We start from the raw sequence: 26,386 nt of genomic DNA, 5'->3' as shown, positions 1-26,386 counted from the left end.
CCTTCCCCGCACTTTTCCTTCCTCTTCCATCAAACTGTCATCTTGCAGAAAGCAAAGTCTGTGTTGCATATTCTTGCATCTTTGTATCACCAAAGCAGTTAGGTGGCATAGAAAATAGAGCTCTGGGCCTGGAGTCAGGAAGACCTGAGTTCAAATTCTATTCTGCTTCAGGCACTTTATTAAAATGAGGTAGTTAGACTGGGTGATTTTCAAGGCCCTCTCCAGCTCTAAAACAACAATCCTATGACTTAGTGATTAGTACTTGGCATCATGGCTTGAAGAAAGTAGTTATCCAATAGATCTCTGTCCAATAAATTTGAAACTAGAACCTAGGTTTCTTTGCTCTTAGGTTAGTAGAAACTGATCTTATTCATCCCTCAGAGATGATCCCCAATCCCCAACTCAGGAGGCAGTATATCTATATCTATCTATCGATCTATCTATCGATTGATCGATAGATAGATCAATAGATAGATATAGAGAGACACATACACACATACAGATGTGTGTGTGGCATTTTGGTTAACATAATCTTATGTTTCCTAAGGGTTCCCTAGTTGTAAGCTTTAGAAAAATATCCAAATACATCTGCAGCTATCATTTGTTATATGATTTTTCAGCAGGTAAATATGGTCCCTCCCACTGTTCTTTCTTCCAACTCCTTCCCTTCAATCACTAATCTTCAGTAGACATTCCTTCTTTTGGGTGAATGACATTTATTCAGGCAACAAACATTTATGTGCATAGGCTTGTGATAAGGGGGATACAAGAGGAACATAAAAGAAATGTAAGCCAGGGCATCTACTCCAATACCTTCATTTTATAGAAGTGGAAACAGACCGAAAGCAGTAAAAAAGGCTTGCTCCAGGTCACAGGGCTGGGGAATAGGGACAGAAATGGAGATGGCCAGAATTCAAGCACAATTCCTCTGACTCTACATCGAGCATTCTTTCCACTCTACAGAATTGTTTTGTTGGCAATTTCTTGATGAAACTTTCCTGGCTACCCATGTAATCTTGGTATAAAGTCTGTCTACAGGATATAAGTGGAAGAGCAATGGAAAAAAAAAGAATGAAGGTATGGTGGAGGGAGGGGTACAGAGAGGAGAAGCAAAATATTTCTTTAGAAAACTGCAAAAAAATCTATTGGGGCCTATCAGAAGTCAAATGAAATTTATCGTTGTTTTCTAACTGCAGAGCAAGTCAACTAGTTATGATATTTTTTCACCTTAAAGTTATAGACAAACCTCTCTTCCAAGAGATAAAAACAAAAAGGAAACTACTTCCTTTTTAAAAAATACTATTTTTTTTATGTCAGTGAGACTTAAAGGAACAATACTTCTTTATTTGTCCCCTGGTAAAGTTGGGGGAGGGTGAGGAGGGAATGTGATTTTGATTTTTTTTCCCCTTGCTATTCTTGCCCCAGGATGCTCTAAAGATAGTGCTTAATTGTGTCTGTGTATGTTTCTATACAAACCACAAGAGAGCATGCAAATGCAGCAAGCTGGCAGCCCTTTGCTGGAGGCTTGCAGAGTCCATGGTAAGCACACTTCAAAGTTTCCTTCACTCTCCTCCATAGCTCAGAAGTTGGTGCTTTTTCTAAAGTGTTTTATGAGTAGGAGCCTAACCTCCATGGTCAAGACACTGAATGAAGAAAGCAAAGAAAACTCTGTAATTTATAAAATGAAAATATGCCTTTTCCCTAGGTTTATGAAAAGCCATTTTAGAATAAAAAATCAACCGGGTGAATTATTAGAAACAAAAGATAAGTTTTTTTTCCAAAAATAAGGTAAATTCTTGCTTAAGCCAGTTATATAAGAATATAGACCAGAGTCACTCCCCTTTTTTTCCTTCCTCCTTTATAATAAGACTTAGGAAATCTAAGGTTTATAAGTATTCACCTTGTCTAATTTTTCAAGTGGACCCTACAGATTTGATTGGGAATTTAAATACACCTTATTCATTAAGAGTAGGCTTAAAATATATTGCATAGCAAGTTGACTTGCATATGGAAAAAAACAATAGCACTTTCCTGAAAATATGTACAATGCTAAAATATCATGCAGAATTCTTCTAGAAGTTCATATGAATTATGTGTGAAATAAATTGCTGTAATTCTGTCATCTGCCTTGGAGTCAGAAAGACTAGTGTTTGAGTCCTGTCTCTGATACAAACACAAAACCTTGAACAAGTCACTAAACCTCTCGATGTTCTAGTCACATCTCTCAGATTATAATTTTCAGGGAAGGGGCTGAGAATGTAACAAAAAAAAATCTCACCATTACTGCCTGCTGTTTATTTTGTTTTTCCAATCTAGAATTTATTTTTATGTTTTCTTTCTTTTGCTTTAGTTCACTTTTTAGGTTTTATCCTCATGGCTGAGTGTCTGTGTCAGCTGAAATTCCCAGAAGTTTGAATGCAAAAGCCAACTTTTACATCATTTAAATAAATTGTTAATTAGGACCATTTAAAATAAGATCGAATTAGGTTTTTGCTTCTCTTTGTATCCCCAGTACTTAGCACAGTTTCTGGCACATAATAAGCACTGATTGAGTAGCTAGGTACAATTGTGTTATAAGCATGTTAGCTAATATATCAGTGCCACAATAAATTTTGAGAATGACATAGATAATGAATTTTGAGCTAGTTTTTTATTTTTTTATTATTATATTGTTTTTAGAGGGTTTTAAGCCATTGCCAGGAGAAATTCTAATTTTCTTAGTGATTCTTAATCAAAACCAATGGTCTTGCTTCCTCTGATAAATAGTGTGCCTAACAGTACTTCCTCTATAAAACAAGAACAAAACCAGGGATGCAGTCACCTGATAGAGGTTAGTACATAGGAAAGGAATAAAAAGTATGTTTCTATCCCTTTAACCTGTAACTTTTGTCTCTATATCCCTAGTTCCTTGCACATAGTAGGAGTTTAATTTATGGTTGAATGATACTGAAAGTAAAAATAAAATCAGTTGTCTATATTGATTGAACAAGTCATATAACCTCAGTTTTCTTGACAAAGTGGTGATATATTCCTTTAGGAGCAATGATAAAGATTATAATATGATATGTAGGTGTGATCACCATTACCCAAGGTAATCTTTGAAATTTCTTTAGTTATTTTTCTTTCCTTTAAAACTCCTAAATATATACTATCAACAACTAAAGAATCATTTAATTGGTATTTCAGAATCTCATAAAACCAATGTCACAAATATTTTACAGGCACATAATTTCAGTGAACACATAGTTAATTGAGACTTTTTTTTTCTAGCTAGTAGCCTAATCTTCAAGAGAGATTAACAACCTATCAAATTTGAAGAGTTAATCTGTTACACTTTTTAGAGTCATTATTGAATAAATCATCTTTTTAAAAATTAGTTTTTAAAAGTATATTTTATCATCTATTTATTCAAAAGCACTAAATGGTTTTCCCTAAACTACTACAAAGTCTGCCTATCAGCAAGAACTGAAGCAGAGAACATTTTGTTTCAAAGGAAATTTTTTTTAAAGAAATGCATAACCCAGGAGAAGGAAAAGTGGCTAGTAACAAAATTAATCATAAACATTAGAGAGTTCTCCTCCTTTTCAACACTGATAAAACTAAAAATTATTTTATTTATTTATTTTTTTAAATATAGGTAATTGAAATAAGCAGAATTTGTCAGCTTAATCTTATGTAAGTAAGACATTCAATATAAAAATGAAATTGATCAAACGAGGGAAAATGTTACTTTCATAAAAAAACAGATATCCCAAAATAACTAACAAGACACCAGGGAAAAGAGAGATTTGGCATGGAGTATAACAGAAAAGAAAATTACTCCCTTTCTTTTCCCTCTTAAGCTCTATGTATCATCACTTTGGAAACTAGGTGACAAACACTGGGTGGAACACTGGGTTCGGAGTCAAGAAGGCCTAAGTTGAGCCTCAGAGTCTTGATGTGGGACCCTGGGCAAATCACTTAACCTCTATCCACCTCAGTTTCCTTCACTGTAAAATGGGATAAGAATTGCTTCTATCTCCTAAGGTTGTTGTGACAATTAAACGGGATGATATTTGTAAAGATCTTACCTCAGTCCCAGACACATAGAAGGTATTTATTGAGTGTTTGTTTCCTTCCTTCCTCCCTTCCTTCCTTATATATTTATTTCCTATACTGCAAATAGCATAAGCAAAAGTAATGATTCAAGGTGGGGTGTAGCCAGAACTGGAAACTATATAAATTAAGTTAATTTCTGGATAGCTCCTTAACACTTCACTTTCCATTTACTCCCATAAAGCTGGCACTTCTTGAAACACAAGAAAAGCTGTGACTAGAAGTGCCTCATCTCTCCATCACTATAAAGTTAGGGTCATAACTATTAAAGTATAAAGATAATGTGAGATGCATTCAGAAATTTCTCCCCTTTATGTTGGGTGCATATGTGATCAGCATGCACCTTGATGAGAAATGTACTTTCATAGGAAATACTCTAATCCTAGGTTCATCATATCAGGTAGTCTACATACAATTAAAATTCCTGTACTCAGTTAAGTCTTAGAACCACACACATGGAATACCTAGGCATACAATAGGGACAGGAATGCAGAGATAGGGATTTCTATTCTTGCATCCATTTATTCCACTCTCCCCTCCCTTTGTGTGTGTAATGGTAGTGATGTGTAGCCGGGGATGAGTAGGAGAAAGGACACCGGAAGGGCACTCCTGGCTCATCTGGGTAGGAAAGGCTTTGAATATTTTTAACATAATTATTAAAACCCTAGATAATACCAACTTTTCTCCTGCTTAATATGTTTATGAGACTGGAAGTTAATGTTATTTTACCTAATTTTAAAATTAACATGATTTTAAAATGAGATGATCACTTTGAAGAAGTTTGTATGTTAAGATAGTAATGAGTTCTTCCATTGTTTTGTTGAAACAGTTTGGCAAACAAGATAAACAGAATGAAATTATTCCTTTTGGGGAAATCTAAAACTTTCATAAAAAATCCATTTCTACCTCTGCAGTATGGAATTTGTCATTAATCATTTTAAACTATGCCCTTTTATGCTTCTTCTGTCTCTTTTAGCTTTCTGAATAGTTCTTTGATGTAACAAAGACAGTTTCAGACAAGATTTCAGTTCATCTGGAAAAAAAAAAGCTTTGAGTCTGGAGGCAAAATGCAGTGTATTTAAAATTTATACACTCTATAATGCCTTTGTTCTGAACTTGAAGATCCTGTAAAACTTCTATGCTTTCTTTTCCTTCCTTCTCTAAGCTCATTTGTTCTTGTGTTTTTTTGCTTATTATCATGCAACAGTGACTTTAACTGGTGGTTCCATCATTTAACTACATGCACAGTCATGGCTGACCCTTTCTGATCAATTGCCAATCCATACAAGTTTGACTGATAAAAGAGCCAATTAGATTTAAGCAAATTAAGGGACATCAGCAATGTCAACCACTTATTAAACTGAATGCTGAATTCTATGCATACAAAACACTAATGCACTGAGTCCCATTAAGAGTTGAAATCCTAACCCCATTAGTAACTCCAGACCTTGAGAGGGTAAGGGTCAAAGGAAAGTTTCATATTTATGGATTAACATTTGGATTCAATTTTTATTTTTTTAATTCTTTTCCTAGAACTCTTGAACCTGTACTGTGATTCTATTTGAGAGCATGGGTTAAAAAATACATTCTTTATTGCTAAAACCATCCTTGGTGCTAAATATGAGCTTGATTGCTGTTTAGCATCATGAATATATTAAAAAAATACTGCAATAGTAGAGACTTACAACTGAGTTTATGAAATAGGGAAGATCAATGCAAAACATTTGAAAAACACCAGTCCAGTTCATCAAATCAGATCTAAAATAAGTCAACTACCTTGTTTGACAGTTATCTATTTACTGCAAAATACAACATATAATTATCTTCCAATGGTGAGAACACAGCATTGGAAACTGGAATTCACTCTCTTACCATTGTTGAAAGAGGCATGACCAAGCCATTTTTCATTACATCTGATTTGCTACTGCCCAATTGGAAGCAGTCCTAGAAACAGGATTTGAAAGTTAAGTCATGCCACTAGCAGGTCAGGATTATTTCCTGTCTCTACATTTACCTTGAATTTCCTCAATTTCCCCTTCAGAAAAAGTAGAGATAAATATTACTAAATAACATACTTTGAGATTACAAACTGAAAGTTGTTAAAGCAAAAGTTAAAACAGGGTGTTGCATTCTATCTCTATGTGTTTGAAATCAGAAGATGTGGATTGAAATACCAGTTCTACTACGAAATGTCCTCACCATTCGATGATAATTTTATGCCATTCCAACCTCCTTTTTTTGGGTATTTTCAATTGGTACTCCCATATCCAGATTGCTCTCTCTACTTATCTCTCTACCCAGGCTACCCTGACTTCATTGAAGACCCAGCTAAAGTCTCATCTTCTAATGTATTTTCTGATCCTTCTTTTTTTTTTTTTCCTTAGGCAATTGGGGTTGAGTGACTTGCCCAGGGTCACACAGCCAGTAAGTGTCAAGTGTTTGGTTTGAGGTCGGATTTGAACTCAGGTACTCCTGACTTCAGGGCCGGTACTCTATCCACTGTGCCACCTAGCTGCCCCTCCGATCCTTCTTAATTCTAGTGCCTTCCCTCTGTTGATTATTTCCAATTTATCCTGTATGTATCTTTGCTTGTACATAGTTATTTGCATGTTATCTCCCCCCTTAAACTATGATCACCTTGAGAACAGGGACTGCTTTTTGTCTTTCTTTATATACCTAGCACTTAGCCCAGTGCCTGGCATATAGTAAGTGCTTAATAAATGTTTATTAAATGATTACTGCATTTTCAAGTAAACAGATAACTCACCTCCAAGGTAGCTGACTTATTTTAGATCTAACTTGATTAATCAGACTGGTGTTTTTCTAACATACTGTTTTGATGTTTTTTATTTCATAAACTCAGGCTTCTTGAATTTCCATTGTTGAAGTATTTTTATATTATCCACCAAGGATGTTCTTAGAAATAAAGAATATTTTTTTTATTCAGGTTCTAAAATGGTCTTGAGGCAAGCCTCTTGATCTCTATAGCACTCAGTTTCCTCAGCTATAAAAAGAAGGTATTGGACTTAGATGACTATTGAGTGCCTTCCAACTCTGAATTTACCATCTCTTCTTTTTTGAAGGGCACACTTTGAATCATAGAATTGTAATAAACCTTAGAGGTCAACTAGTCCAAATTGGTACATGAATATCCTCAAAATATTCTCAAATGGCCATCCAGTCTTTGCTTGAATGCTGTGAGTGACAGGGAGCTCATTACCTTACAAGACAGCACATTATACTTCAAGGCAGCTCTAATTGTTAAAAAGTTATTATGAAGGTCTTTCTTATATTGAACCTAAATCTGCCTCCTTGTTACTTCTACACATCAGTGCTAGTTATTCCTTTGGAAGCGTGCGGAATAAATCTAGTGCTTAGTTACACATGACAGACCTTCCAAGACCATCACATGCCAATTCAATTCAATTTGACATTTATTAAGTACCTCCAGTGTAACAGGCTCTGTGCTAGGTGCTGGTGATACAAAAACAAAAGGCCTTAACATTTTACCACCTGATTCAATCAACTACCCTGGAGTCCTATTGCTTCCAGGATCAAATATAAAATCCTCTGACTTTTAAGGCCCTCCATAACCTGTCTACTTTCTACTTTTCCATTCTTCCCTATACCTTATATCCTGATATGTATTCTGTAATCCAGTAACACTGGCCTTCTTGTGTGTGTTCAGTCATTTCAGTTGTCTTTAACTCTTTGTGACCCCGTTTGGGGTTTCCTTGGCAAAGAAACTGGAGTAGTTTGCCATTTCCTTCTCCAGCTCATTTTGCAGATGAGGAACTGAGGCAAACAGGGTTAAGTGACTTGATCAGGGTCACACAGCTAATAAGTGTCTGAGACCAGATTTGAACTCAGAAACATAAGTCTTTTGGAGTCCAGGCATGGCACTTAATCCACATACCACCTGGCTGTCCCTCTTACTGACCTTCTTATTGTTCCATAAACAAGATGCTCCATCTCCTGACTCCTGGAATTTTCTGTGTCCCAAGCTCTCTTCTTCCCTGTTTCCCTGGCTGGCTACCTTAAAGTCTTATGTTCTATAGCAGACCTGCACAACTTGGCAGTAAGTTGGGGCCAAAATTAAAAGTAAAGGTATAATTAATGGTTTAACTATTTTGCAAATAAACTATATTTTTAAAAAGGGAAATTTCGATTCATATTAATTAATTACACTTATTATTTCAGATTTTTTTATTTATCATAAAATCACATTAATGTTTAAAAAATTCCTTTGCTAAGTGATAACAAGTTTTAAAAACAGGTTTTTTTCAGGTTTTTTTTAGTTTTTTTGACTGTTTACATTTAGTTAATAAGATTATTACACTTCTTGTCAGCAATCAGTTTATTGTATTCCAGAATCATGTCTGGAATTAATTTCTTTAGAAACCTGAAAACTAACCTTAGTAACCACCACATTTTCTGAGTTTACTTTCTTGAAAAACCATTGTTCCCCACTGAGATTTTTCGACAATTTGGACACTTTAATTTGTGTTTCATTGGTGTTTAATTGGCGTAAGTCAGTATGTTTTGATTCAAAATGGCGACAAAGATTGTATTCCTTTGGAGTAGCTATTACTTCTTGGCAAAAAAGGCACAATATTTTGTCTCTCATGTAAATAAACAAATCTCTATTTGTCCACTCTGGATTAAACACTCTATGTTCTGATTCGATCTTCCATTTCTTTTTATCACCCATTTTACAGTCACCCCAAAAAACTTTAATGTTAGAACCAAAAAATCTCCACAGCAGCTGCTCACATACAAAGAAATACTGAAGACTGAGTGGCTGACCTTGGAGAGAGTGCCAGACACTCATGTAACTTGGATGGTGGCTGAGCATAGCAGAGTCAGCTGTGTTGGGGAGTGGCTACACTTACTTTGTCCGGGTTCAACAACAGTAACTGCTGAAAACACAACGAAAAGGTACAACTCTCTCTCCTCTCAGACTAGACTGATAACAGTTGGTTGCCATGGGTCATGTGACAAATAGGAGAGAGTACACAGTGGCAACCCACCCTCCAAATTACATGACAGGCATGTCATGTAGTGGCTAGTGGAAGACTAGTTAAGTGGGACATAGACAAAGCATTCGTTATATTGTTACTTTCTTTTACACCCTCTACAATGTGGGCTACAAGTGGCCTGTCGGCGATATGTTGTGCAGGACTGTTCCATAGGATTTCTTTCTCATCTCCTATAATGCTAGTGCCTTCCTTCTCTTGACTATCTCCAATTTGTCCTGCTTGTATCTTGTTTGTATATTATCTTCCCATTAGATTGGAGGATCCTTTGGAACAGAGACTGTCTATTGCCTTCCTTTGTATCCCCAGAACTTAGGAAAGTAAGTGCTTAATAAATGCTAATTGACTGACTGATAAGAAAAGACCCCTTCCCTAAAGGAGATCATATTCTAGAGGTGAATGTATTTATAATTAAGTAAAAAAAAAAAGATTTAAGGGGAGGGAGAGCACCAACAAGGGAATTAGGGAAGGTCTCCCACAGGAAATGGCTACTGAAGGCCATTTTTACATAATTGGTTTGCATATTGTCTTCCCAATTAGACTATTGAGAAAAGGGATTGTGTCTTTTGTCTTTTTTTTTTTTACATTCCCAGTGCTTAGCACAGGGCCTGTAACATAAAAGGAGCTTCATTAATGCTTCTGGATTGACTAACTGATCTTGAAGTCAGCTCTTCTTAGGTTAAAGCTAAATATCCTCAATTCCTTCAGCCAACATTCTCTCACTCATAAAATCCTAGAAATTGAAGGTACAACAAAAGTCATCTAGTGCAATTCTAACCTAACATATCCAAGTAAGATCACAGGGTTCAGAGGTAGGTAATACCTTAAAGATCATCTGAGCCAACCCTTTCAATTAATGATAAATAATGTGAGGCCCAAGATTGTAAATTAACAGAAAAGCCCAGATTCAAGCCCAGGCCTAATTACAAATGCAGCACTCTTGTCACTATTCAAGGATAGACTCCAAGCATTCATTCTCCTCTACTTGAATACTTCAAGAGGCAGCCCACCCATTTTCTAGCCATTCTTAGTCAATTATTCTACTTGGCTTGACTGGATTGATTTGTACTCACCCAGTTCCCAGACAGGTCTGGCTTGGGAACCTTAGTGTACAAATGAATAATAGAGATAGAACTTGTTTAAAGCTCCTCAAGGTGTAGCACAGCTTGGAGAGAAGGTAGGGTCATTTTTCTTTTTGTCCAGGTTTTGGCATAAGCAAAGAGAAAGGACAACTAGAACTGAATAGCAGAAGGAGCTCCTAGGATCCCAATCTCCATTCAAAGGACAGCTCAGATGCTACCTCCCAAGGCCTCTTCTAATCCTCCCAGATGCTGTTCTATCTACCACTAGAAATTACTTCACATCATTTTAAGTAAAAGCAGCATGCAACATGCAAGAAGCCAGTTAGTTGGCATAGTAGATAGAATGTTGGGCCTAGTTAGGAAAACTCATCTTCCTGAGTACAAATCTAGCCTCAGACATATACTAGTTCTATGACCCTGGGCAAGTCACTTCACCCTGTTTACCTCAGTTTCCTCATCTGAAAAATGAGCTGGAGAAGGAAATGTCAAACTACTCCAGTATCTTTGTCAAGAAAACACCAAATGGGATCATGGAGAGTGGGACATGACTGGAAAGAAGTGAACAAAAGCAAAAAACATCCATCATAGTATCATGGATAGAGTGTTAGATTTTATAATTAAAGACATCAATTTGAATTCCATTTCTGCTTCTTACTACTTGGGTAACCCGGGGCAAGTTATCTAACATTTCTGGGACTTAGTTTCCTTATCTGTAAAATGAGGATGTTGAACTAGATGACTGCTAAGGCCTTTCCAATGATAAATCGGATGCTTCTATTATCCTGTGCACAGGCTGACCTGGAATTTCCCCTTTGTGCCATGGAATATGCCTTCTTAGTGCTGGTCTTTTCCCTCTATTGATTATCTCCAATTTATCCTACCTATATCCTGTTTATATATTGTTTTTACATTGGCTCTCTCATTACACTGTGAGCTTCTTAAGAATGGAGACATTCTTTGGCTGTTCTTTATATCCCTACTCCTTAGCACAGTACCTGCTACAACATACATGCTTAATAAAAGCTTTCTGACTGACTTACACCTTCCCGGTTACCTGAATGGCATAGTGGATAGGATTAACCTCAGAGTGAGGAGTTTGTTGTTGGGTTGTTTCGATTGTGTCTGACTCTCTGTGACCCCATATGAGATTTTTTTTGGCAAAGATACTGGAGTGGTTTGCCATTTCCTTCTCCACATAATTTTATAGATGAGGAACTCAGGCAAACAGGGTCAAGTGATTTGCCCAAGGTCATATAGTTAGTAAATGTCTGAGGCTGAATTTGAACTGAGGTCCTCCAGACTCCAGGGACTTAGCTGCCTTGAGTGAGAATTATCCAAGTTCAAGTTCCATTTCTGACACACATTGGCTATTTGATTCTAGATATACCCTAGATAGTTATTTTAAGGTCTCAATGCCCCCCAGGTAACTATCCAAGACCATAGATTCTAGGGCATTTGCTGCTCTGCATTGGTAGAGGGAATTTCTTCACTTAGAGCTTGGTATACCAATAAAGTCAGTTGCAGACCAATAATAACAAATAAGGAAAAGAAGGAAGGAGAAGGGAAAGGAGGGGAAAGAGAGAGGATGGAAGAAAAGAAGGAAGAAAGGACAAAAAGAAGGAAGGAAGGAAGGAAGGAAGGAAGGAAGGAAGGAAGAGTTATGATGTATATGATATCAAAGACCACCTTTAGCACCAAAGATGTTTTTAGAAATAAAGAATATTTTTTACTCAGGTTCTCACATGGTCTTAAGGCAAGTCTCTTAACTTCTATAGTCCTCAATTTCCTCAACTGTAAAAACAAGGCATTGTAATAGATTAGGGTGGGGAAGCTGCCCACTAGGTCCTCAAGAGCTGCTCTTTGACTGAATCTAAATGTCACAGAACAAATCCCCTTAATGAAAGGATTTGTTCTATAAAATTTGAACTCAGTCAAAAGGCCACACATAAGGACCTAGAAGGCCACATGTGGCCTCCAGGCCTTAGGTTCCCTACCCATATACTAGATGATTGCTTAGGACATCATCCAGAAGGAAGGAAGGAAGGAACCCTAGAGAATCCCCAAGGAGATGGCATATCTTGCTTCCCCTAGTGCCACACAGCCCCTCCCCGCTGCCGGCTATGTTTCCAACTGTCTCTACATACCCAAAGAAACCCCAAAGTGGGAGGAGTATGTCTCAGCATGACTGAGCAAGGTATTACTCAGGTCAACCCTCCCTCCTCATCTCCTGTCCTGAAACACAGTAATTACATGGCTATAATTTAGAACTGATACACCTGAGATAAACCTTACCATTCAGATTCTACCAAATTTGATTATAAAACATTTATTGGCAGTGATGGGTTTTTTGTTTTGTTTGTAATTCTCTAGGGTTCGGTTTTTTTTTTTTTTGGTTTGTTTGTTTGTTTTTGTTACATATTTCTTCATTTAAGTTTCTGACCAAATCTCCTCCTATGTTCTCAAATTAGGCTAGGAGGCAAATACACAGCTTACAGCAATGTCAATACAAATTTACAACAATTCCAAGATTGAAAGAAAATTATTTTACTGGAGAATCAGCATTTTGGGAAGGGGCCTGACATTTCTAGAATCATGGAATTAACAATGAAAATAACCATCCAAAGATAATGGAAAAGTAAATAGCACATAGAGCCTTCTCTGCTCCTATGTTGCTTCTCTTCTACACACTAGTTCGTTTGTTATTCATTTCAGAATGGATCACAGTTCACTGGACAAAGGCATGGAAGATTTCTTTAATAACTCTCAGTACTAATTTAATTCTACTTAAACATACATATTCTAGTGAATGCCACATGCTTTTCAGCATGATTTTATGTGTAAATCAGGATAATATGTTTTCAGATCATTAAGTAAAAGGAAGCATGAACTAAAACCTATTTAATCAATGAGGTATCACCTTTAAACTACCGCAAGGTCATAAAAAAGATAATTTCAAAGCTATAAGTTTCCTAATTGTAATCAACAACAATCTAATGATGAGAGAAAGTATGTCCTAATGGCTGTAATAAACTTGTGCAAATCACTGACTGTCTTTGAAGATGCTGCACCTCTTCCTTTGGTAAAATGGTGGCTTCTCAATTCTTGATTTCAAAGTCCAAATGAATGATTGCCTCAAGCTCAGATAGTGTGGGCTTGCAAAGCAGTATAATAATGAGAATGATGAAGGTCTATATACTGCAGATGAAGACAGGCTTCAGCAAGCAGTTTAGCTCAGATTTGGTTTACCACTGTAAAACAATACTTTAGTTCCTTAACATTTGCATAATACTCACATTTCTACAGCACAGACAAGTTATACATGGTGTGGTGCTGAATTGGTGATAGTAATGTGCTGTGTAGTGAGCTTTCCTTAATGGATATATCACATAATGATTTTCTACAACTCTATGGAACAGTTATTCTTAGAAAACCATATGAACAATGGACTGGCTCAGTTCCTCTTTATGTGAGATGCTTAAAATATAAATGTATCTAGTCCAGTTTGTTTTTTTATTACTTGGATGACATAAAATGAATAAATAGCATAATTAACATTTTGCATATCCTCTTTACAGAGAATTGAGATATAACTTGCAATTTCCATTTTAAAAAATCCAATCGTGTTGGTTTCCCAAATGTGAATCAAGTTTAGATGATACTTCCTGTGTCATAATATCATTATGTGACATACCTAAACATTTCACTCAAGTGTTTTGGGGACAGCAAAATCTAATATGATAATAGCTAATAGTTTTTGGCTCAAATTTCAAAGCCCCATAACTATAAATAGATAACTCAACCATGTTTCTTATTTACTTATTCTAATCTTAATAAAATGCAACACAGTTAAAGTCATCTAACACACACACACACACACACAATTTATAAGGATCCTTAAAAAAAAGGTAAAGAGTTTCTATCATCCGGGATCTATTTATACACTGCAGTTAATTAATTCTTACCAAGGTAGACGTAATTATTATTTATTATTCAACGGATAATGAATCTCTATTGTATCAACAGAGCAGTTCAGATTGAACCTTATGGTGGCCAATTCTAAGGAGAGCTATCTTTCTCATAAAAAAATGTGCTCTGGAACCTTTAGGTTTGGACAAGGTTTGTTCTGTCACTGGGTAAGCTGTCATTCCCCTGCTAAATAAATTCCAGTGGCTCCCTATTATCTCAAATATAAAATTCTCTGTGTGGCATTTAAAGCCCTTCCCAGACTGGTCCATTCCTAGCTTTCCAGTTGTCTTACACTTTCCTCCCCTCCTCACACTCAAGAGGCTAGCTACACTGACCTTCCAGTGGTCATATGCCACTCCATATGCCACTCCAAGGCTTGACTCTATGTATTACTTGTCTGTTCATCCTTAGGATGTTTCTCCTCCTCACAACTACCTCTTTGCTTTCGTGGCTTCTTTCAAGACTCAGTTTTTAGAGGTTAACAGGTTTTTCCTAGTCTTCCCTCTGACACATTCCTTCTGAGAGTAACTCTATTTGCAATGTACACTTGTGTGTTCAGTCGTGTCTTATTTGTTGTGACCCCATTTGGGGTTTTTCTGGCCAAGGTACTAGAGTAGTTTTGCCATTTCCTTCTCCAGCTCATTTTACAGATGAGGAAACTAAAGCAAACAAAGTTAAGTAACTTACCCAGGGTCACAGAGCTAGTAGGGGTTTGAGGTCAGATTTGAACTCAGGAAAATGAGTCTTCCTGACTCCAGGCCAAATACTCTATCCACTTTGCCACCTAGCTGCCATGTATGTAGATGACTGCATTTTGTCTCCCGCATTAAAATTAAAATTAAAATTCCTTGAGGGCAGGTACTGTGTTTTTGCTTTTCTTTATACCTTAAGTTGAAAATGCTTAGTATATATTAAGCACTTAATAAGTGCTTAGTGATTAGCTGTCTAGTTACAGACAGTGATTTTTCTCCTTAGAGTCTAGAAAAAATCAGACTCCAGGCTGCATTGCTGAAGCATAGCATGGGAGATGCCTTCTGACATCCAGTTTATTCAGAGAATAAATGAAGACATAATAAATGAACAGGCAATCCTGAACATATAAGAAAGAATCATTAATCCATCTTACCAGTCATTCTGGGGACAAAGTGTACATGACCTGTGGAAGTTTCTATTCTTGAACTAATATTCAGTCACTGATTCATTCAAAAAATGTTTGTTAACATCCTACAACATGTATGGATGGAGGACATAAAGTTTAAATTAGACATATTCCCTGCCATCATGGAATTTATAGTCTAGTAATTTCGACTAGGATTTAAGACAAGTAGGTCATATGAGAACCCAATATAGTAAATTTTTTGGAAGAGAAGTCAATTTCATCTTTTCCACATGGAATTTATAATGATGGGACACCAAAAAAAAATTGTTAAAAGGCATCATAGAGAATACATTATTGGAAAAGACTGGTGAAAAATCATATGGTAATTATAAAAGATGATAAGTATACCCTAAAAGGTATCTTGATATGCCTATATTTTCTTTTTTTAAAAGAAAAGTATAGATTTTAGGTGGATCTTTTATGGATGATTATAGGGAAATAAGAACAAAATTAAAAAGGCAGAGGAAGGTAGTAATTTTCATCAGTGGACTGAGTAACCATACTTTTGAAATCATGGATTCATAAATGTCTTATTCCCAAGGAAAATAATAATAATATGTTGTTTCTGTCATGCTTCATTATATAAAGATACATAGTCAGTGAGACATACACTAAAAGCTATTTTTGTAGCATTTGCTCTCTTAAATCTATACCATTTCTGGGAATTTCTGGGATTTGGGGAAGATGGTAGAGTAGGTGAGAACATTCTAAGCTCTCCAAATTTCCCCTACAAATGAGATAAAATTGCTCCCCAGGGTGAACATAGAGCAGTAAAAATAAATGAGTAAAAGTAGAACAGTGGTCCTCCTGGGACAACTGGAGAAGATCTGAAGAAAAATCCCAGGAGGAGAGTAAACACCTCCAGGCTAGGTCCACTTAAACAACAAGAGGTAAGTCCTGGAGGTAGCTGGGTTGGGAAGCTGCCTCAGCCCCAGCCACAGGAACTTCTACCCTGGGAAGAGCAAAGGGAGTTGGGTGTCAGAGCCAAGGAAAAAGATTGAGGAAACCTCGCTGACAAGGAATACCAGACTTAGCTGTGCTGTGGAGACATGGCCAAGGGCAAGAAGGAACCAGCACGTGCCTGGTAAGTATAGAAGGAGTGGTGTGGGGACGCCACTGGTTGTGGGCAATTACAGGAGGCTGGAGATCTTGGTTTTTGTTTCAGGTCAGAAGGGAGAACTTAAGAAGGATCTAAGGTCAGAAGCACCACCCCCTATACCCCAGGACTAGTGGTAATTACAAAAGCTAAGTTGCTACAAATAAAAAAAAATGAACAGGCAAAGGAGAAAGAATCCAACCATAGAGAATTACTATGGGAATAGAGAAGATCAGGATTCATCTTCAGAGGAGGATACTGAAGCAAAGAAACCCTCTTCTATTCCAAAGAGTAACATCAAAAGGTCACCTACCCAAAAAGAATTCACAGAAAAACTTTAAAAAGACTTTAAAAATCAAATAAGTGAGATTGAGGAAAAACTAAAAAAAAAAAAAAAAAAAAGAAAAATTTAAGAAAAAACAAGATTATGGAAAAAAAAGTCAACCAATTAGAAAAGGAGATCCAGAATCTTAAGGAAGAAAACAACCCTTTGAAAATCAAAATTGGGCAAGGAGAAACCAGCTTATAAGTTATAAGAGATCAAGAAATAATAAAATATAAAAAAAAAGAAAAAATAGAAGAAAATGTGAAATATCTCATAAGAAAAAATGACTGATCTGGAGAACAGATAAAGAATAGAAAACATAAAAATAATCAGACTACCTGAAAGCTATGATAAAAAAAGCATCTTGATATAATAATACAAAATATAATTAAAGAAAATTTTCCTGAAACATTAGAACAAGAAGGGAAAGTAGAAATAGTAAAAATCCACCCATCACCACCTGAAAGAAATCTCACAAGGAAAACCCACAGGAATATCATAGTCAAATTCCAAAATCCCCAGCTAAAGGATAAAAATAAATAAATAAATAAATACAGTGGGCCCACAATTAGAATCACACAAGACTTAGCAGCAGAGACATAAAAGACCTCAGGTCTTGGAATAATGTGTATCAAAGAGCAAAAGAACTGGATTCTGGCCAAAAAAATATCATACCTAGCAAAGATAAGTATAATCTTGATTTTTTCTTTTCTTATTTTGTATTATTTTAGTTTTGGTATATGTTTATTTCTTTTTTCATTTCTTATTCTGTATTTAGGTTTAAAATTAAAATTAAATCAATAAACCTACACCACCCCATTTCCTTTGTGAGAAGTGGTTCAATGGACTTGCAGACAAGTGGACTTGGAGACTTTCTTGGAAGAGCTATAACAAGCTAGTCCCATAATCAAATATATAACTTTGATTGACTTCATTAATACTATAGATCTACCAATAAAGTTTTAAAAATCTATAAGATACATCTCTACAGAAATAAAGTTGATCAATAATAAAATTTCCATCTCCATTTTCCAAGAAACTCATTCAAACCCAAGCAGTCCCAAAATTGAGGAAAGAGATCTTGCACATAGAGTGACAAAATTAGAATTGTTTTCACAAAGTAGTTCCTTTGTCATTTCAAAGTGAAAATAAGGCTACAGGTGTAAAAATTTAGAGGACTGCTATCCAAGAGTAATCTTGGATCTCTTTGAGGTCATCTAGTTGAACACTCTCAGTTTATACATGAGAAAGCAGAGTCTGAAATATTGATTGACTGTAACAGATTATGTGGGTGTTAATAAAATGGGATTTGAATTTAGGTCCTATGATCCCATAATCAAAGCTCTTTCCACTCTACCACATTGTCTTTTGCCAAGAGACGGTATAATTCCACAGTAGACCATTTAGTGTAACCTAGTTATTTAATGTACTATCCCGAGCCACTCCTATGTGCAAGATTTTAAATTATGAGCATAAGCAGTGGAATTAGATGCCAAGTGGCTATCTATGTAAAAAAAATAAAAACCACATCATTTTTGTAGAAAATTGTAGGAAAAGGTCTGCTCAGCACAGCAGCAGCTCTCCTTCCTTCACAGTGGTCAGCTATGATCCCCAGCTCACCAGCAACCATGTCAAAGGGATCCACAATTGACATTTATCTTGGCACCACTCATTTCTGTGTGGGAGTTTTCTAGCATGGGAAAGTGAAGATCATCGCTAATGACCAAAGAAACAGGATCGCCCCAAGCTACATTGCCCTTCATTGACACAGAACATTTAATTGGTGATGCTGCAAAGAATCAAGTTGCAATGAAATTCACCAAGACAGTTTTTGATGCCAAACATTTGATTGGTCACAGATTTGATGGTGCAGTTGTACAGTCAGACATGGAGCATTGGCCTTTCAAGGTGGTAAATGACACAGGCAGGCCTAAGGTCCAAGTGGAGTACAAAGGGGAGACCAAAGATTTCTATTCAGAAGTACCTTCTATGGTCTTGATCAAGATGAAAGAAATTGCTGAAGCTTACCTTGGGAAGACTGTTACAAATGCTGTGGTCACAGTGCCAGCCTATTTCAATGATGCCTAATGTCAGGCCACCAAAGATGCTGCAACCATTGCTGATCTCAATGTACTCTGAATCATCAATGAACCAACTGCTGCTATTGCTTAGGGCTTTGACAAAAAGGTTGGTGCCAAGAGAAATGTTTTGATCTTTGACCTAGGAGGTGGTACTTTTGATGTTTCTAATCTTACCACTGAAGAAGGTATCTTTGAGGTCAAGTCCACAGCTGGGGACACCTATTTTGTTGGGGAGGACTTTGATAAATGTAACATCAACCATTTCATTGCCAAATTCAAGTGAAAGCACAAGAATGACATCAGTGAGAACAAGAGGGCTGTTCGCCATCTGCATACTACCTGTAAACATGAAAAGCACACCCTCTCTTCCAGGACCAAGCCAATATTGAGACTGACTCCCTCTGTGAAAGTTTTGACTTCTATACTTCCATTACCTGAGCCCATTTCAAAGAGCTGAATGTTGATCTCTTTCGTGGCACACTGGATCCTGTGGAAAAGGCCTTAAGAGATGGCAAGCTAGATAAATCACACATTCATGACTTTGTCCTGGTGGGTAGTTCCACTCACATCCCCAAAATCCAGAAGCTTCAGCAAGACTTCTTCAGTGGCAAAGAGTTCAACAAGAGTATCAATCCTGATGAGGCTATTGCCTATGTTGCAGCTATCCTGGCTGCCATTTCATCTGGAGATAAATCTGAGAATGTTCAGGACTTGCTGTTGTAGGATGTCATTTCTCTTTCCCTTGTAATTGAAACTTTGTGGGTTTATGACATTTCTGATCAACCATAATACCACCATCCCTGCTAAGCAGACACAGATCTTTTACTACCTATTCAGACAACTAGCCTGGTATGCTTATTCAGGTTTACGAAGGTGAAAGGGCAATGACAAAGGATAGCAACCTGCTTGGCAAGTTTGAGTTAACCACGAATCCCCCAACACATAGGGGTGTTCCTCAGATTGAAGTAACATTTGACATTGACTCAAATGGCATCCTCAATGTTTCTACTGTGGATAAGAGCATGGGCCAGGTGAACAAGATGACCCTCACCAATGACAAAGGTCATTTGAGCAAAGAAGACATTGAGCTTGTGACCCAGGAGGCTGAGAAATATAAGGCTGAGGATAAGAAGCAGAGAGACAAAATGTCTTCCAAGAATTCTCTTGAATCTTATGCTTTCAACATGAAGGCTAGAGGATAAAAAAAACAAAGCCAAAATTGGTGATGAAGACAAAAAGAAGATCCTTGACAAACATAATGAAATAATCAACTGGCTGGATAGGAACCAGACTACTGAGAAGGAAGAATTTGAGCATCAGCAGAAAGAATTGGAGAAGTTCTCCAACCCCAGCATCACCAAACTATACCAGTGTAAAGGGGTCATGCCTGGTAGGTTCCCAGGCAGTAGAGCATCCCCAACTGGAGGGGCTTCTTCTAGACCCCCCATTGAAGAGGTTGACAACACACCAGGAAAAAGAACATTCCACACAGCTTTACAAAAATTGAAGGACTCAAATTTGTAGCCAAGGCAATAGCAATTTAAAAGCAACATGCAAACTACTATGCAGATCTGGGCATTCAGTGAATGTGTGCAGAGGGAGAGAAGTGCACAATATTGCACTTTATCAGTACTGTAAACAAGTGGAAATGCAATTCTTGCCCTGGAGAATAAAAATCTATTTAAAATTGGCACCATTAAATAAAAAAAGAAAATGATAGGAGAGAGCCCAGGATGCCAGTTTGGAATACCTCTTCTACTCCCTCCCTCTCCATTAAAATAAAAAAGAGAAAAACCTAATATACTGTACCTTCTGAGGGAGTCAGACATACCCTACTTGGGAAGGAGTGATTCTCTGCCTCCTAGCTCAGGAAACTTTGCATTGATTTTCTCAACAAGTAGAAGCAACACCTTGGACAATTCAAAAAGTAAAAGCTAACCCTCAGTTTAGGAGCTGCCTGCCTCTCTGTAGCTACTTGTCAATGTTTATTTGACTGCACAGCAGTCTCCCAAAGTGTTAAATCAGTCAATCTCTTTCTCTGTCTCTGTCTCTCTCTTTCTGTCTCTCTGTCTCTCTCTCTCTCTCTCTCACACACACACACACACACACAATTGGTAGGCAATACTAACTTTTAAAATGAAACAATTTTGTAAGCAAAAACTGCAACCAGAAACACAAATAAATTAAGTCTCTAAATCTAAAATAATTAAACTTAATAATAAACAAGGTGATTAAAAGATAATTGGCTCCAGTGAATTTGTAAAATTAGAGAAACAACATTTTATTTCACATGCTTACCCCCTGGAGGCATCATGATTGTTATAGGATCACTTATCACACTGCCTTGGCTATTGGATGCATTCACTTGCACAGTGTAGTTAGAAAATGGAACCAATCCACTAATGGACACCCACAGGTTAGCCTCTTCAGTGCAGTGCAAGATTTGCGTGTCATTCAGAAGAGTGGAGTTGGATTTGACTGTTAAAAGAAATATGAAAAGCTATTTATTAGCAGATTTTTACTTTGTAAGGATTAGCTGAGACATTACACGTAAAGCACCTGTAGGCTTTAAAGTACTATGTAAATACCTGTTATTGTTGGTGGATAGTATACATATAAAATGTAAGTCATGTCTATGCACCTTGACCACACCACCATGGTCCAGTTCAGATTTTTTACTGCTTTATAATTAGCTCTGAAGGAACCAAGTAGTTTAAACTCAGTAGGCATTAATTAAGCAACTAATTTCTGCAAGACAGTAGGGATACAAAAAGTAGATTTAAAACTAATCCCTTCCCTCAAGGAAGTTACATTCTCCTTGGGGATACAAGAAGTAAGCAGAACACAAGATCATTAACTGCTAGGGGGATGAGGAAAGGTTTCCCACAGGAGGTGGTACTTGAGATGAGCTCTGAAGGAAGCTAAGGAGTGTAACTGGGGAGTTGAGGAGGGAGTGTCTTCTGGGCATGTGGGATTAAACTAGTATGAACTGGTTTTGCCACCTATAGCTAATATATTTAGATTATTAAATATTTTATGATTTCATTCATAAAAGAAGAATGATAATGATAGCTCACTTTTGTGTAGTTTTAAAGTTGACAAAGCCATTTCTCCTTACAGTAAGGAGGTAAGCACTATCATTTCTCTCATTTTATAGATGATGGAGCTGAGGCTCAAAAATGTCAAGCACTTGATTAGGGTGGCTTACAAATACAGTAATACATATAATAAAGTCCTACTCTAATTCCTCATTGCATAGTAGGGATGATCCTAATTTTAAAAAAATGTTAAGGGAGCAAAAGCCCTGATAATAGCTGAAAAACTAGAAATGCTTCAAGTATGGGCCTGACAATAGGGTTGGAACCTTCTGTTTGTGCACCAGTCCAGCAGAGTTCATTATAATAATATTGATTATTATGGATGATTTGTTTGGCCATAGAAATCCAGAAAGACCACAACTAAAGAACAGAGGGGTTCTAAGCTTCATTGATGAAGAGATTACAAAATCATGCCTCCTTCTGACATTACTATAAGTGTAGCTGCAACCTCTAATAAGTTAAGGTTTTATGATACCCATTTTATAAACATCATAATTTAAATACATAAAACACTGAACACGGGTATAAGTTGATTGATAGGATTTTTTTAATGTTGTAGGTTTTGTCTTTCACAATTCTACTTCAATTTTCCATTTTTGTATATCCATTGGCTATTTGCCCTGGTAGATTTGAGGTTGATATTACTGGGAAGGACAAGACAAATATCTTTTCTGTTTCTAGTAGAATATTTCTGGACATGAGGGTCATAAATTTAGAGCTGGAAAGGATGTCAGAACCATCTACTTCAACCCCCTTATTTTGCAGATGAAGATACTAAGGGCCAGACAGGTTAAGTGATCAAATATCTTGTAAATAACAGAGGCAGGATTTGAATTCATGTCCTCAGACTCTGAAATTAATGTATAGCAGGAAATATTTTGAAATATTATACCTATTACTATATGTTCCTTTTTGTAGAAAGGTATTGTGGACCATCCTAAACAAGCTCAGTATTTACTTTCTCTATTCCAAAGCCTGGGGCAGCTAGGTGACACAGTGTATAGAGTGCCTGGCCTGGAGTCAGGAAGAATCATCTTTCTGGGTTCAAATCTGGCCTCAGACACTTACTAGCTATATGACCCTGGGTAAATCACTTTACCCTTTTTGCCTCATTTTCCTCATCTGTAAAATGAGCTGAAGAAGGAAATGGTAAACCACTCTGGTATCTTTGCCAAGAAAATCCCAAATGGAGTCATGAAGAGTCAGATAGAACTAAAAAAATGAATGAACATTCCAGAGACTATAATTCTTTCTTTCAGTTGGGATTGAACAGATAAATCTGCACAAGGTAAAGGGGATTACAAAGAAAGTTTACCCTTTTTTAAATTCTTGCTAACTGTCTATGGCTTCAGAAGGCTTACAGACATATATTCGCCATAGGAGATGTTTAGCTCATGTACATATGGCTCTATGAGGTTAAAGAATGTTTGCCTTCATATTCTCTTCCTTCTCTGTACTCCATCCCCCTCACAAAGAGATTAAAGCTAAGACTAAGCAAGTCCCAGTAAGGTTAAGGTTAATATGGTTCATCCTCTAAAAAGAGAGGATGATGATCTTTATAATATATCTGCATTATAAAATGTAATCTTGTCTACAATGGTTAATGATATATTTTTCTATCAAATAGTTTACTTTAGAAATCACATCCTTTTGTGAAAAGATTTATGTGAAGCAAAAAAAATGTAAAATGAATTGACTTCCCTATAAATTATCATTTCAGTGATACAGTTCTCCTAAACTCTTTCAGTTTGGGTATCTTTATTATAAGATAACCATTAAGAACTCAAATGGTCACTTCCAATAGCATACCATTGCCCAAAGTACTTTGTATATGCAGATCTCTTTCCCCCACTTTCACCTGTCACTCCCATATACTTTATAAGGAAAGTTAGTCAATGAACAATGAATACATGTGATTTTTCTGTTCCCCATCCTTCCTAAAAAGAGAAATTGTTATACTAGCCTAAATACGATATCCCAATATTTAAAATGAATTACAGTTGTAATGTATTTAATGTGGAAAAAAAACCTTCTCCATATACATATGCTCAAAGCAAATATAAATCTTATATCAACAAATAGTTATGAATCACAGTATTTTGTATAATAGCATTTGCTGAAATTAATATTTTATCACAACTTCAGAAATACACAATAATGATTGCTTCCAAATAAGTTATTTTATGGCTACAAAGTGGTCCATTAAGCATGGTGCTTTCTCATATTTTACCCCATCACCAAGCACTGCTCAGTTCATGTTCTGTGCCCTTATATTTTGTCAGTTTGTGTGTGTTTGTGAAAAATACGGACTTGATAAAGTAGATGGAGGGAGGGGGGGAGGGAGAGAAAGAAAGTAAAAATTTAAAAATAATAACTTTCATAGCTATGTTGGGATAGGTTCACTGAGAAATTCATTACTAAAATTTCAAAGTAGGTATTTAAGGGACTGTTCAAGTCTCTATTTGTACATCATAATATATTGCTCAAAGTACTTAATAGAAAGTTAGGAGTTTTGGTTCCATAGGAATGCTAGTTTGGAGGTTTGACCATTACTGAAATGTGGCACTTCCAAATCCAGTCCATTTATCTTCAGAAAAGGATAAAAAGAAAAAGAAACAAAGACAGTATGATTATGAGACACATTCATGAGGAACAGGTAAGTCTATTAGTACTAGTTCATTGATTGATTCAACAAGCACATTTAATTGGTGCTTACTGTGCACCAAGCACTGTGAAAGGGACAACAAAGATAACTCAAAACAGTCCCTATCCTTGGTGAACTTACTTTCTGTTGAATGGCCACTGTAGAAAGTTGCCATTTCAGAGTTGAATGGAGTACCTTATAAGATGAAAAGAGAGAGAGAGGGAAGAGGGCAAGAAAAGGAACATGGGGGGGAGGTGGTGTAGAGTGAGTGTGATAAGAGAGAGAGAGAGAAAGGAAGGAAGAGGGAGGGGGAGACAGAGAGAGACAAAGGTAGAGAGAGACAGATACTTCCTGACCCATTGCCACCATCATTTTCATCATCATTTATATAGCACTTTAATTTTGGCAAAGCCCTTTAATTATGTTAATGCTCAGGAATATTGTAAAGGGGATTAATTTCTAAACTGCCTTCTCTTTTGAATATTGTATGATTCTAAGTATTTAGAATGGGGGAAATATGCTAGAAAAAAGTTGTCATGGTAATACTAATAATAACATCTTTATAAAGAGTTTTGAGTTTTACAAAATACATTCCTCACAAATTCTATGAGATAACTAATAGAAAATAATAAAGAATATCAGAGATATAAGGGACTTCTGAGACCAATAACAATAATCTCTCTGTAACATTCCTAAGCAGTGATCATCTAGATTCCATTCTAGGGCCCAAACTCCTATCATCTGAGCAATCCCAGCATATTTTTTGAACAGCTCTGTTGAAAAAGTTCTTCTAAGTATGTATATCATCAAATTCCACTTTCCTTTATTCCTGCTTGTGACCTGGGTGATCAAGGAGAACAAATATAATTCTTCTTCCACTAATGGTGCTTTAAATACTTGAACTCAGCTATCATGGCTTTCCGAAGTCTTCTCTTCCTTAGGCTAAATATTTCCAGGTTTTTTAACTATACATATATGGTCTGATTTCAATCATTTCATCAATTAAAAAGCATTTATTAAGCATCTACTGTGAGTCAGGCACCTCAACAGCCTACTTACTTACTTAGTGTTTTTAAATCACTTATTATTCAATCCTATTTAATGTATATTATACATAGATCCCATCATTTTACATTGAGAAGTTATTTCTAAGGGAGAAAATATTTTGGTGGTGACAAAAAAAAAGATCATAGCATTGTAGTGGCAAACAAATAATAGAAGGTGTGCCCATTGGGAACAGGGCAAGATAATATGTTTTTATTTGTTATGCTAACAATGAAAAAACAAAGGCTTCATCAGTGCATTATGTCCTCCAAAAGATGTCTTGGCAAAGTCCCACGATTGCTAGGTCACTAGGCAGAAAGTGTTTAGTTGAGTGATGATGACTAAGGTAAGTGGTAATGTAAGACCAATGGCTCATTAAACATCCATACAATATCAGTATGTTCTTTTGTGTGATGTTCTTCTTCCTACAAACAAATTCTAACCACACAAATACTGTTGCTATCTTTTTAAATTGCAATGCAGGGGAAACATATAAGGTAGCACTTTGTTCTAAGTTCCCTAGATAACAACATTAATACGTGATAATTATACAATTAGTTGTAACATTAAGTTCTAGTTATAGAACAATGATTACTCAGTAATTATAAGAAGTATATAATTACTCAATAATTATGAGAAGTATGTAATTATATAACCATTTTATTCCGTGTGTGTGTGTGTGTGTGTGTGTGTGTGTGTGTGTGTGTGTGTGTGAGAGAGAGAGAGAGAGAGAGAGAGAGAGAGAGAGAGAGAGAGAGAG

The 26,386-nt window shown here is 36.4% G+C and overlaps 1 protein-coding gene across 1 annotated transcript in view; it reads right to left on the bottom strand.

Annotated features, from left to right (window-relative positions):
• Positions 1-26,386, bottom strand: part of USH2A (usherin) — a 944,914-nt gene that overhangs the window by 354,895 nt on the left and 563,633 nt on the right. Inside the window, exon 37 of the mRNA XM_027871555.1 lies at positions 21,139-21,318. Coding sequence (XP_027727356.1) covers positions 21,139-21,318 — 180 coding nt within the window. The remainder of the gene's footprint in view (positions 1-21,138; positions 21,319-26,386) is intronic.

This window comes from Vombatus ursinus, unplaced genomic scaffold (assembly GCF_900497805.2).
Source record: "Vombatus ursinus unplaced genomic scaffold, bare-nosed wombat genome assembly UNPS02014798.1, whole genome shotgun sequence".
NCBI lineage: Eukaryota > Metazoa > Chordata > Mammalia > Diprotodontia > Vombatidae > Vombatus > Vombatus ursinus.
This window is presented reverse-complemented; position numbering and strand designations above follow the sequence as displayed.